The sequence below is a fragment of the Ostrinia furnacalis genome, unplaced genomic scaffold, assembly GCF_004193835.3.
Source record: "Ostrinia furnacalis isolate ACB-3 unplaced genomic scaffold, ASM419383v2 OfSCF1803, whole genome shotgun sequence".
NCBI lineage: Eukaryota > Metazoa > Arthropoda > Insecta > Lepidoptera > Crambidae > Ostrinia > Ostrinia furnacalis.
Window position 1 is genome coordinate 204748 of NW_021132042.1, and position 13646 is coordinate 218393.

General features: G+C 38.0%; 1 protein-coding gene across 1 annotated transcript in view; it reads right to left on the reverse strand.

Moving 5' to 3' along the window:
- Positions 1-13646, reverse strand: part of LOC114353744 (probable G-protein coupled receptor CG31760) — a 40715-nt gene that overhangs the window by 18280 nt on the left and 8789 nt on the right. The window contains exons 2-6 of the mRNA XM_028305837.1: positions 12178-12321; positions 11225-11425; positions 9489-9667; positions 6480-6694; positions 897-1035 (exon numbers count right to left, since the gene is read on the reverse strand). Of these exons, the coding sequence (XP_028161638.1) occupies positions 897-1035; positions 6480-6694; positions 9489-9667; positions 11225-11425; positions 12178-12321 (878 nt within the window). The remainder of the gene's footprint in view (positions 1-896; positions 1036-6479; positions 6695-9488; positions 9668-11224; positions 11426-12177; positions 12322-13646) is intronic.

Below are 13646 nucleotides of genomic sequence, written 5' to 3' on the forward strand. Positions count from 1 at the left end.
AACAATATGGTTTTACCAAGGGTCGTTCCACCACCGATGCCGGGGTTGCACTACTTAAACATATCTTCGAGGCTTGGGAGAATTCTCAAAATGCACTAGGGGTCTTCTGTGATCTCTCAAAAGCTTTTGACTGCGTAGAACATCAAACGCTAATTCGCAAACTGCACTATCCTAGCGTGTGACGGAAATTCGTCTAAGGTGTCGGTATAAACTGCTGTATCTTTTGATCGCGTTAACTTAGAAGTTTGATGCTTTATGCCAAATTTCAAGATTCTGAGTTTACGGGAAGTATCCTGTAGGTTTTGATTCCTTTGCGAGTGTCGAAAATTTGTAGAAAATATCGACATAATCGGCTGTATCTTTTGATTGGCTGGGCTTAGAAGTTTGATATTTTCACAGCTTAAAGGGACAATAGACCTGAGTATTTTATGTGAATTTCAGCTTGATACGTTCACGCGTTCTTGAGATAAAAGGTCTTGACAGACGGACGGACGGACAACAAAGTGATCCTATAAGGGTTCCGTTTTTTCCTTTTGAGGTACGGAACCCTAAAAAGTATATAAGCAGTTAGATATCATGTTGATAGATGGCGTTTCATGGCAAGAATATTTACGAATATCAAAACAGTAGTTTGTCCAGCGCTGTAGATTTAACCAACCAACGACGATAGATGGCGCTATATAGACGTTTAATTTATTTATTGACATTTATTTGTCACATATCGTCATAATTATAGCCTATTGTTAATCTGGATTATAAACAATAATACTGTAAAGTTTCAACAAAATTCGTTCAGTAAGTAGTTTTTGCGTGAAAGAGTAACAAACATCCAGACATCATGATATCCAGACATCCAAGCTTTCGCCTTTAAAATAATAGTAGGATTATGTACTTACATAGATATATTGAGGAAGACAGAGAGTAGGAACTCGTTGTAAATGGCCATGGAGATGAACCGGCTCTCGTTGAACTCGGAAGGCGCTTTCCTCACCATGATGCAGAGCCGGATGCCCCACATTAGGAATATCACCTCCACTGTTAAAAGAAAGATTATACGTGAATGTATTGCATAATTAAAACCTAAGTTTACTCTCGCGACAACGTTTTCTACGTTTGTCTTATATTATGTCCAAAAAGTAAGTCATGTATTAATGTCATACACATTATTTTGCATCTTCATTCGCGGTCAATATTACCGTCTATGTAGGTATGGGTGTAATAGCTGAATGGTGATCAACTTTAGAAATCATAATCACTTCTGTAGCTGGACAAAAAATAGGCGCAGACCATCGATTTTTCGTCGGCCGATAGTTTAGTCGGGCAGTTGATCAGTATGGGCATGTATGGAAGTGCGCACATTACACCGATTTGATTTGGCCGATTCTTCATACAATTTAAAATCGGGCACAACTATCGTCCAACTAAAAATCGGTGGTCTGCGCCTAGTCAAATAGTCAATGGTCTGCGCATTGAAAGCTCAAAATAAGCACAGCTATTATTAATATTTATGTGGAGAGTGAGACCTATTCTATAGGTATTCCAAAATGACTCCATTTTTACATTATAATGAAAGAAATACCTGTTTAATTATCTACATTAGTTTATATTAGTTTTAAAAGAATATACTTTACACGATCTCATGATGGCCGTCTCTAAGTCTAACGACTGGAGCCAGTTCAGAACTCTCTAAAGAGTTTATTAGAATAAATTAATTTGATTAGCAATTTTGTTCTACTTGTTCCGTCATTACGGCAGAAGTTCCAAATAAACTTGCCTTGATTTCCAAGATCGTCAATCATCAAGATAAATACTTTTGACAATTAAATTTATTTGGCAAAAATCCCGCTTTTGGCGAATTTCTTAATTCCAAATCGTTCTTTGATTCATCATTAATTGTTACTGCGAGACTGTCTTTGTAATTTGTGGAATTTGACTTACGTTCCCCTAATTACTTCGTTTTCGGATTTGCTTGGCCGACATAAAGGTTACCTACCGCAGATTACCGAGTTAATATTTGAATTGTAAAAGATTTCAGATTTTATAAATACTCTGCCGTGATTCGATCGAATTGCGGAGCACATTATTTAGACAGTTGCAAGCCATTGTTTAAAGATCTTAACATATTGCCACTTCCATGCTTATACATCTTTGAGATGACAATGTTTGTCAAGAGATATACCCATTTATTTGAGACAAATAAAACTTATGGCTATAGAGGTAGGAAGGCAGACAACTTATCAATCCCACCTCAAAGATTGACACTGTATTCTAAAAACTGTTATTGTATGGCTATACGAATATTTAATAAATTACCAAACAATGTAAAAATGTTAACTTTTACCAAATTTAAAAGTGCAGTTTTTGACTTTCTGTAAATAAAATTAAAATGTATTAAACAGTGAATGACTTTTTAAATGATAGAATGATGTGACATCGGTAATGTAACTTAATTTGACATCTACAATAATTTAAATTTCTTTGACATTTGCAATTCAAATTTTGTTCCCTGACATGTATTTATTGTATTGTTACTTGTTACTGTCATGGTATATGAAAAACAACTATGAGTAAAATAAGTCTTTTGAGTTATAAAAATATGTAAAATCTAAGACTAAATGTAGCAATAATAATTTATTAACATAACTTTAAGAACAAGAACTTTTGCACGTCGCATGCGACAGAATATGCTGGAATTAACTAAATTAACACCAATCTGTAACCATGTTCTTGCAAATAATATTATTATGTTTGTACGCTTTGGAGCTCACGGGTCAAAAGTGGCCCGGTCCTTTATAAGGCTTGCGTGGGGATACAGATCCAATTATTATTATTATTTTCATTTTTGTCTTTTGGACTCTCGGAACTTGTTCCGGTGTTGAAAAAGAAGACCTCACGGGTTGTTAACCAAGTGATGGTCCTCTTGTAGGAATTATTATTATTATTATTAGAACTTAAGGTCATAGCAGACTTATGAACTCAGAAAGGGATCAAGTCCGTCAACAAGGAGGCGATACGTTTCCGTTACGGTGCGGATAAGTGTGCGATGCAGTATGGAGTTTCATACAAAGAATGCTGACCGCGTCGAGTTGATATGGTTACGATCCCTCTCTGGGTTGATAATTACTGTGCTACGTCCTTAAATTGCCATCTGCGGCTCTAGGATTGAATCGAGACTATATTGATGACAAGGATGCGTGGTCAGTTCAGTCTGCACATATTTGATGTACTTAAATTTGACTATTCTTACCGTTAGATAATTCCTGGCAATAAGTGGTGACTGAGTTTGTTCCGCTGGTAGGGCCCAAAAAATAAGGAGACATGTAAAGTGCCCCATAAGGGCTAACTTTTCTTTTTTTATTATTTTCTATTGACGTTCATAAGTGCCACTTGTGGTCTAAACTGAATAAATATTTTTGATTTTTGATTTTTTTTTTAATCCCTAAAAGTGTCATGCACTAAACACTCGTGCGACTATTATTATTATTGGTTTTTGGGCCTTTATTTGCGCCAGCTCGACCAGGTTTGATCTATTGTGGCAGCCCTTGTGTTTAGAGTTCACTGCTTAGTCCCGTTGAGTCTATAAATTTCCAGATTCTTTGGAGCGTGATATCTGCTATCTCATCCGGGTGCATGATGTGTCTCCCGAGATGGATACTTCTTTTGCTCATAAGCGGGCCGCATGACCAGACAACATGCATGGCCGTTTCTTCTTCTGTATGGCAGAATCTGCACAGAGATTCATCGGTCATGTTTCACACGTGCGATGGTGGATATAGTAAATTTACGTTTAGCTGTGTTTATTACTTAAAATGTGTTTCTATTTATCTATTCTACATTAGCTAGTTGCCTTAGTCTATGCCTGGTACCTAAATATCAGCTGTATTGTTTAATTAAATAGTAAATACGTTTAACAAGTCTCACATTTACCAAGAAGTAGACTCCTGTAAATATTCCCCGAAGCATGTAAGCTGATAAACGGGGATAAACAAAAGTTTTAATGAACTGTAGCTAGAACATAAGCACACCAAACACTAAGCACTGCCGCACACTAGTTGGTGCTAAAAGTTGTTGGTGCTTAGGCTGGGTTGCACCATCTTACTTTAACTTTTACAAACGTCAAAAATATGTCAAACTCCATACAAAATACGCCGGTTATCGTTATAGTTACCGTCAAAGTTAGGTGGCGCAACACAGCCTTAGTATTTTTTGTTTGTGAACGGAATCAAAAAGATGGAGATGCAGCCTGCAAGTATGAGACGAAATTAATTGTCATATAGATTACGCGCCGTGATTAAATCTTACCTTATTGATAATGATTTTAGACAATAAATCGTATAAAATCGACAAAATGGCTATATAAAAGCTTATCGCGGCACGCATCCTAGGCTAGGTTTTTAAATAGTTAAGTTCAAGTCAAAAGCGCAAAGATAAATGAAAAGTCACAATAGCAAATCGTCCAATCGTGATAATATTTAAAAATAAAAAAATGTTTCTTTTTAAGTATGACGTTTGAATAATTTAATATTTTATTTTATAATCTAGTTACCAGTTTCAATCGCCTTTTAAAAACGAGTTCTACGAATTATAATATTAATTTGTTATCTTCGTGAAGACCAAGACCTAAATTATTGCAATACGTGGAATCCCAGGAACTTTGAACAAGAGTATGATAAGTTGAAACATGTTCTCAGGCAAAATAAAACAGACTACATTTTAAAATGATGAAAGTTTCTGTTAATTTAATAATTAACTCACCACTATCAAACTCAAACACAATCCAAAGTGATTGATCGACAAACAATTCGGATCATCATATCTGGCCTGCCTCCCAAACTCGTCTGGCCACGGTGGAAAGTATAGGCAAAGTTCCACATTTTCCACTCCATATAAAAACACTGGTTATGATTATAGTTACGGTTAAAGTAAGGTGATGCAAGTCAGCCTTAAGGACGTAGCACATTTACCAACCCGGAAAGGGATCGTCCATACTGCATCGCACACTTATCCGCACCGAAACGTAAAACCAGAGTAAATACAAATAAGTAGGTCATCTTCATAGAAACGCACCGAGCGCGGTTTGTATGTGAGCGCGCCAATACGTATGCGCAACACCCCGCTAATCCACCCTAAATTTTGTCAGTGTGTGCGTGCGCGCCGCATACGTATTGGCGCGCTCACATACAAACCGAGCTCGGTGCGTTTCTATGAAGATGACCTACTCATTTGTATTTACTCTGGTAAACCGCCTCGCCTCGCGATGACATCTCGCGAAAGGCGATACGGTGTTGACAATATAAGCTTTAATGACGTCGTGATGATGTTGTGATGTTGATGTCTTGAGTAGCCAAGTTTACGACATGGCAAAAGTTTCACGTAGTATCAGTGGCCTGGCTTTTGTACTTTCACTATCCCAGCTGGCGGGATCGTACTCGCTAAACACTATTTAAACAATGCAAATATAATTATACGCTCATTAGCATCCGACTCACTTGTCCCGGTCCAATTAGCCAAATGAACTGTTATTTCTTCGCTAGGTGCTAATACAGCTGTGAAAAAGTTAAAAAGATGTGCGAGAAAAATAAAATATATTCTTAAAAGCTGCTCTGTGTTGTGTAAGCGCGAATTTGCTTGCTAATTGCTCTGTTTATGTTGCTTTAGTTTTTTATTTAAATTCTTTCTTAGAAGTTACTCCGCATGGTTCGTTTCCTTCACATCTTTGCTGGTAAATATTAAATATGAAGTCAACTTTGTTGAAAATCTGGTCTGAATAAGGAACGAACTCCTTGAAACAACATTATGTTATAACATGTAACTAAAGGAATGTAATGGGTCTATAAAATAACTTATCCTATGGGAACCTTTTCGACTTCTACGTGGACGAAGTTGTGGGCAAAAGCTAGTGGGACTATAAAAGTAATTAGTTTCGTAATGGAATTATGGAAGTCTATAAACACATTACCACTTAAAGCCACTACCAACTATGTCGCTTAAAATACAGAGCAGCGAGGCTCAACAAATATTCTTATTATTATGGCACAAAGACCGGTCCTGCACCGCCCGCGTCCAGTCCAGGCACCTCCCGCGACCTTCAACAGATCGTCGGTCCACCTAGTGGGAGGCCTGTCAACACTACGTCTTCCGGCACGTGGTCGCCACTCGAGAATTTTTCTGCCCCAGCCAGCCAGCTCTTCAAGCTATATGCCCCGCCCACTGCCACTTGATTTTAGCGATTCTGCGGGATATGTCAGTTTAATGCTGTTTTGTTCTGAAATTAAATACTTACAATGTGTAGCCAGGATCTACAGATTGACTGCCAATAAAAACCCAACCAGTGAAGGTCAAGTTTGTCCCGGTGGCAAGTTTAACTGTCATTGGACCCGCAAAGAAATAATCAGAAGAACAGGAGGAGTTTGAAGTTAAAGTTCGTCTCCTTCGACTTTTCCTCCAGTGCAAAGAGGATAATACGGCGGAATACTTACATGTAGTGAAAGAGTGGTCCCACCAATCAGTGTTGCACAGATACGCCTTAAGATCATCCTTCGTCCTGCCCACTATGACTGCCGGCGGCGCCACCAGCGTCCGTATCGCCAGAAGCACGCACGCCACGCCGACTATGACGCCGATCCGCCGGAGAAGGTACATGTCAGATATCTTGACAGCTTTGGCTGAACGCACTTGGAAGATCACTGATATCCTGGGAAAGAAATTGGAGTTAAAGGATTTTCATTCAGAACAAAGCAGGTATTCAAAAAAATACCTGGTGTTAAGTGAGATGCAGCTTTTGATGATACATGCCTGCCCTGTAAGTGCCTATTTACTTTCGCCTTGAAGAGGCCCAGATTTAATGGGCCTTATTACAAAAAAGTTAAACCCGGGACGAACTCTGGTTTAAAATGACATTTCCATACGAAATTTCAATTTCAACCAGGTTCAAACTGAGTCTAACTTTTTGTAATAAGGGGGAACATGTTTTGATTTAGGTGCCACGGTGATGCTAAAGGTGCCATAGTGTGGCAAGGGTGAAAAGTTTTATTGCGCATTTTTTGCAAGTATGCTTTACTGGCAAATCTTTGTAACCTGCTCTTAAGAGTGTAATAAGTACCTATAACTGCTTATAAATTAATGGACAACACGCATAAGTTGTAATATTAAGTTAAATTATGACTTAATTTAAAGTTTAGATCACACACATTACACTAGTTTTTATTTCACCTCAATCCGTCCAGTATTACCGAAGATAGAGCCTCGAGAAGTTTACGGACCTTTTAAAATTTTCAAAAAATTCCAATATTCGCGCGTGACGTCACAACATGATTTTGCAGCCCCCGCACGTTAACCCATTTACCACTTTTTGTCTTTTTCCAACTAAAATAAAATTTTACCTAACTGGCAACTGATGTTAGTTGTCATCGTTCAATCACATTTCAAACTAGGCGCTAAAAAAGTAACCATTATTATGCCACATTTATGCACCTAAAAAAAATATAAATTTTTTGGAAAAATAACCAAGTTTGTGTCTCTGCTCAAGAACAAGTAAATAGTCCAGTTATTTGTTAATTTTACTTGGAAAGTTTTCCGGAATTTTCGAAAATTGCTGAATAAATAGATTTTGAGGTATTTTTTGGGTGAGAGGCATAAGAACTAATGCCGTTTTATATCAAAAATTCATACTTAGAGGTACCTACTCAACCAGGTACAAAGTATTTCCTTGTATGTTAGTCTGCCACTCTTTAGTATCTCCCGATTTCCCCGCTTCGGCTCCCCTACTAACCATTCTAACCATTGTACACAGATAATATCTTACATGCAGCTTTTCATGTTACTACGTCACATTTTCAAAATCCGCGCGGAAAATCGCTCCTAGCGGAAGAGCGCACTTTGAGCTTGAATATTTCAGTCATTTTTAAAGATATCAAAAAAGTAAAAATATAGTATTCATTCTAATTTTTTGTAGTTTTTTTTGGCATCTTCAACAAAAATTGTGCGCCATGTCCATTACTTGGAACCTGATCGAAGAATTAAGGCGTGCGACGCATAATGATAAAAGTGATTTAGACAAACAAGTATTTTATAAGTGAATTGTTTGAACATAGTGGTTTGAATGTACCTAGAACTGCCTTCCTCGAAAAAGGCTGATGTCTCTTACTGATGAAACTGCTTTTAACGTCTGGTAAATAAAAATGAGGGTCTTATTTCTAAAGGGTATCTATTCTATTTTTATTTTTCATTATCCTTTTATGGATCATTCTTATCTAAAGCACCTATCTATTCCTAGCAACCCACTCAAAATATTAATAAAACATCAAATATAACCGCACAATCTATCCATTTGATGTCAAACTCGTGCGTCTCAAATACGGCGATCAAAGAAAATATTTTGTTTACCCTTACAGGAAAACAGGCATGTTTTGACAAGACGTGCCCACGATTTTGCTTGGGTAGTTGTTGTCATAATATTTGGATTACGTAGCATAGAATAGACCCCCTCCACTTGTCCGGGATTCCTCACCCCGCCATTAATTCTCATAGCTGAATGCTAAGTGCTAGGAAATTATTTAATGTTTCTCCGAATGAGAATAATGATGTTCCTCTATTGGAAGTCTTACGATGCATCCAGCTAAGAATGTTACCATTCTTATGTAGTAAATTGTGTAATATTATAAGAACTTAATTAATCTCATGTAGTCTGATGTGCAGATGACTGTACCTACCTACATTACTTCCTTTAAAATGCTTTTTAATTTTGCTGATGTTACTGACCATGGAAATACGGAACTATTCCTACCTCTCGTTCCCACCGCTGCAACTCCTGTGTAGTCAGGATCTACAGCTTGACCGCCATTAAAAACCCAACCAGTGAAGGTACGTAAGTTTGTCCCGGGGGACAGTAAAATTGTCATTGGACCCGCAAAAAAATTAATCAGAAGAACATAGGAGGATTTTGAAGTTAAGATTTTGTATACTAAAACTTTGGAGTGGGTCTGTAATATGCATGCTTACGATTACGATAAAATTACTTAATGTGACTAGAATTTGAAAACTAGAGAAACAGATTAGACACTTGAATGCGTGGGGTTTCATTGTTGTTGTCCGATTCAGTGTTGGTACTCTCTTGTTTGCCGCAGATCGTTTACAGTTGGTTCTGTAAGGTATCATGAAGTTCCATGTGGCCTTTGCGTTTTGTTGACACTTTCGCATTGTATCTGTAGGGTACGTACATTGCATGTTCATTTTATTAAACTAGGATAACGGTGTTGACTGTCCAATTAGTCTGTATATTTATTGAACTATCTTAAGAAAAAATATGTATTGTTCAGTTGTTTGTTTTCCTAAATAAATTAAAAAAAAAAAAAAAAAAAAAGATTCGACTTCTTTGACTATGAAAATGTCAATTTTGGCGACAATAATTACCACATTTTCACAGGAGTTACAGTAGTAATAATAATTGGGAATAAACCAAAAATACTGTTTACAAACTTCTGCCTTACCTCCAAGTCTTCAGCATCAAAGCACCATACGTCAGACAGAACCCGACCTCCCTCAACCAGACTCTGGCGGTGCAGGTCAGGACCGTCGGTCGTCCGTACATCACGAGGGTTGTGCAGTAGATTAACAAAGCCCCCAGCACTATGACCCTGAGTAGTGCGGGGCTGGCTGCTCGAACCACCTGGAAGATAGCCTTTGTTACAAACTGCTGCTGTCAAACCTATGTCGTCTGTTGAACATAGGCCTCCCCCAATGCTTTCCATGTCGCTCGGTTGGTAGCGGCCTGCGTACAGCGCTTTTCTGCTATTTTTATGATGTCGTCGGTCCACCTTGTGGGTGGACGTCCCACGCTGCGTTTTCCGGTACGCGGCCTCCACTCCAGAACCTTGCTGCCCCATCGGCCGTCAGTTCTGCACAAAACCTATGTAAGGTTTACTTATTTTATCACAGCTGCTTATTAGTGAGTTTACGTAGGTATCTGTGATGCAACCGCAAAAGGGTCAAATAGAAAGGTCATACGATGAATTCGTATTTTATTAGAAAAACATCGTGTAAAACCACTATTATCAGAGTGTATTTGTTTGGTTAGAACATTACAGCCCACGATTTAACACACTATAAATTTATACAATTTGCTAGACAACTATGATAACTAGTTAGTTCAGACAAAAGAAACAAGTTCTTTGTTACAACCCACACTATCAGAGGTAGATTACCTTTTCGAATTTCATGTACTAAATAAAATGAAAGTGAGAGTTATAAGAAATAAAATTAAATAGTCATTAAGTAGACTGAGCTAAATATGAAAGGAAGAAAAATAAACTAAATAAACATTGATTAATGAAACGTTTATTACTTTCTTGTTATTCAAGGTTGCACTATCTTAAAAATAGAAAAACAACGTTAATTGAACTTTGAATTAACCAGCTAGTTAATTTTCAGCGTTTAAGCTGTCAGAACATAGCTGCTAAAAAGAAACTAAATCAAAAGTATTTTGGCACGAACATTCTCGAGCAAGGGCACACAAAGATGTGGGACTAATTTCTTTTTGAGCGCACGCCGCAGACAGGCGAAGAGAACCGCAATGAGCTCGGAGTCTTTCAAATGAATTGAAGCAAATTAGTTTTTGGAATGCCTCGCAACGAAAAATAGCCCCTAATGAGTTGCCAAAAAGACGAACAAATACTTGTAAAGTAATACATTTTTTAAGTCTGAATTTCGCGAAGCTCTAAGCGGCAAATAAAATTTAAGCTGCTAATTAAATTTTAGCCGCAAGGCACTAAATTAAATTTTGGATTGCTAGTGAAAGAAATAGCGACCTTTTCGGCGAATCAAAAGTTCAGTTTTTTAAGGTACGAGTATAATATTTAATGTCGCCACAGCTAATTTTCAAAAAACGGACCACATTTCACGGATTCCTCAATACGTAATTATAAATGCCTTAAAAAAGATGACGTGCATCGTGACACGCTGCGGCATCGTATTGTGCTTTTTTTCTAACCCTTAAGGCATTTTAACCATAATTTATTTGTCAACTTACCCGTACATGCCCATACTTGATGGTGAAGTAGACAATAAAGGCAGGCACGATATGACCAGGCAAGCCAGCGCGAATATGGTCGACCGCACCCAGTTGAGCGCGGCTACGCAGGGAGAGCCATCCACGCACACCTCGCATCCTAGCTTGTGTCTTAGATCTTAAGTCCTTTAGGCTAGGCTTATTACAATGTCAACTTACCCGCACATGCCCATACTTGATGGTGAAGTAGACAATAAAAGGCAGGCACGATATGACCAGGCAGGCCAGTGCGAATATGGTCGACCGGACCACCCAGTTTAGCGCGGCTACACAAGGAGAGCCGTCCAGGCACGCTTCGCAGCCTTCCGCGCATGGTAGGCACTCGAAGGCGTCGGTAACCGAGTAGAGACTACGTTGGTGCTGGAATAAAGATCAAGATATAAAAACTTGTCGATAATTTAACAAACACAGAGTGATGCAAACACTTTTTTAACTTTTTATAAACTTTTTGGAGCTAATTTAGAATATAAAGATGTCTACGAGTAAAATGTAATTTTGTCTGTTATTCAATAAAAATTGTAAATTATACGAAGCATGTAAGTACGAGTAACTATGAGATCCAGAGAACGGGTTTAAATAAAGTTAAAAAATACAATATTACATATTTCGTATTAATGAAAATTTGGGATAATAAACAATGAACAATCGAGTTTGAAATAAACAAGATTTCCCACATTTCACTTGTTTATCTTAAGTGCGTTTGAGACAGCATTATTTTTCTAAGGCTGAGTTGCACCACCTAACTTTGGCCGTAACTTTAACGATAACCGGTGTTTTTTGTATGGAGTTTGACAGATTTCTGACGTTTGTCAAGGATAAAGTAAGATGGTGCAACCCAGCCTTAGATTGATACTGTTTTTCAATGCATTGTCTTCGTCACTTAAAAATTCGTTGATTGGCTGGGATATACCATCTAACTTTAACTTTAACAAAAGTCTGTCAAACTCCATACAAAAAACACCGGTTATAGGTATAGTCACGGTTAAAATATGGTGGTGCAACTCAATCTAAATGTACAAAAACAGCACTATAATAGCTGCAAAGATTTTCACTAAATGAAGTTATATTAATTACTTTCCTAAATAATCGACTGTAATTATTAAGAAACTTACCAATAAATGTTTCTCATACTCTTCTTCAATGTCGCTGCCGTTGTAATATCTGTTGTCAGCCGTCGTGTTGGGGAAGTAGAAACCCCTCTTGCACAGGCACCGGTAGGAACCCCGACGGAACCCCAGGCCCGGCACGGGGACACACTGAAAAGAAATACAATGTGAGACCAAGAACGATACCCTTCAAGTATCCGCGAATCGAGACACAATAGAAATCATTATTTGACATTAAGCCTAAGAGTAGGCGCACACCGTTGATTTTTCGTCGGCCGATAGTTTAGTCGGGCAGTTGATCAGTATGGGCACGTATGGGAGTGCGCACACTACGCCGATTCGATTTTGCCGATTCTTCATACAATTTAAAATCGGGCCCAACTATCGGCCAACTAAAAATCAACGGTGTGCGCCTACTCTTAGTTTGCTAATTTGTATGAAGAATCGGCCGATACCAAATCGGTGTAATGTGCGCACTTTCATAAATCTTCATACTCATTAACAGCCCGACTTCACTATCGGCCAACTAAGAGTAGGCGCACTCCGTTGATTTTTAGTTGGCCGATAGATGTGCCCGATTTTAAATTGTATGAATGAAGAATCGGCCAAATCGAATCGGCGTAGTGTGCGCACTCCCATACATGCCCATACTGATCAACTGCCCGACTAAACTATCGGCCGACGAAAAATCAACGGTGTGCGCCTACTCTAAAAGTCGGTGGTCTGCTAGGCTTTATTGTTACCGCGGTCTCATGCGACCGCAAGCACCCGCAAGGTTTGATGGGTTTAAATATTCTGATTTGCACTTCACAAAAAAAAATTTTGTTGCTGCATTTCGACTCAAATCCGGTATTTTGAAAATCATTATGCTACATCTATGTATAACCATAATACGACGAATTTAATTTCATTATCAACAATTCACATTTTAATCGGCTAAACAGTAATAGAAAATAAAATATAAAACAAAACTACCAAACGTGACGCCATTTTCCCGCCAAGAAAATGTATTGATTTTTATTTTATCCCGAGGAGCATTACGGTGATTTGAATTTGGAACGTCAAAACTACTAAAAAAGAAAGTAGTTTTTTTCTTTTCTGCGTCGAAAAAGGCAAAGGCATGATTACACATACAGCCAGTTATTGTATTAAGCATAATGTAACGTGATTTTTTGGAACGTCAATTCTGTATGAGATGCGACTTTGTTTATAGAAAGGAAAAAACTAAATGCTTACGGAAGCATTCATTGGTTCATTATTAGGAGGAAAAATAATTTGCTAGGAAAATTTTGAAGACATTAAATCCTCATAAATTTTCTTTCGCATCATGTTTTCAGACGGGACTCGGCCTTATCAGTAATCTTTTGTTTTTGTTGGCAGTCATTAATCCTGCGCCGCTGTCAATTAACGGTTGCTTATCAGCAGCTGTCAGCGGGAGTCGAATCTGAGATAATAACCGCTGGGAGGAAAAATGT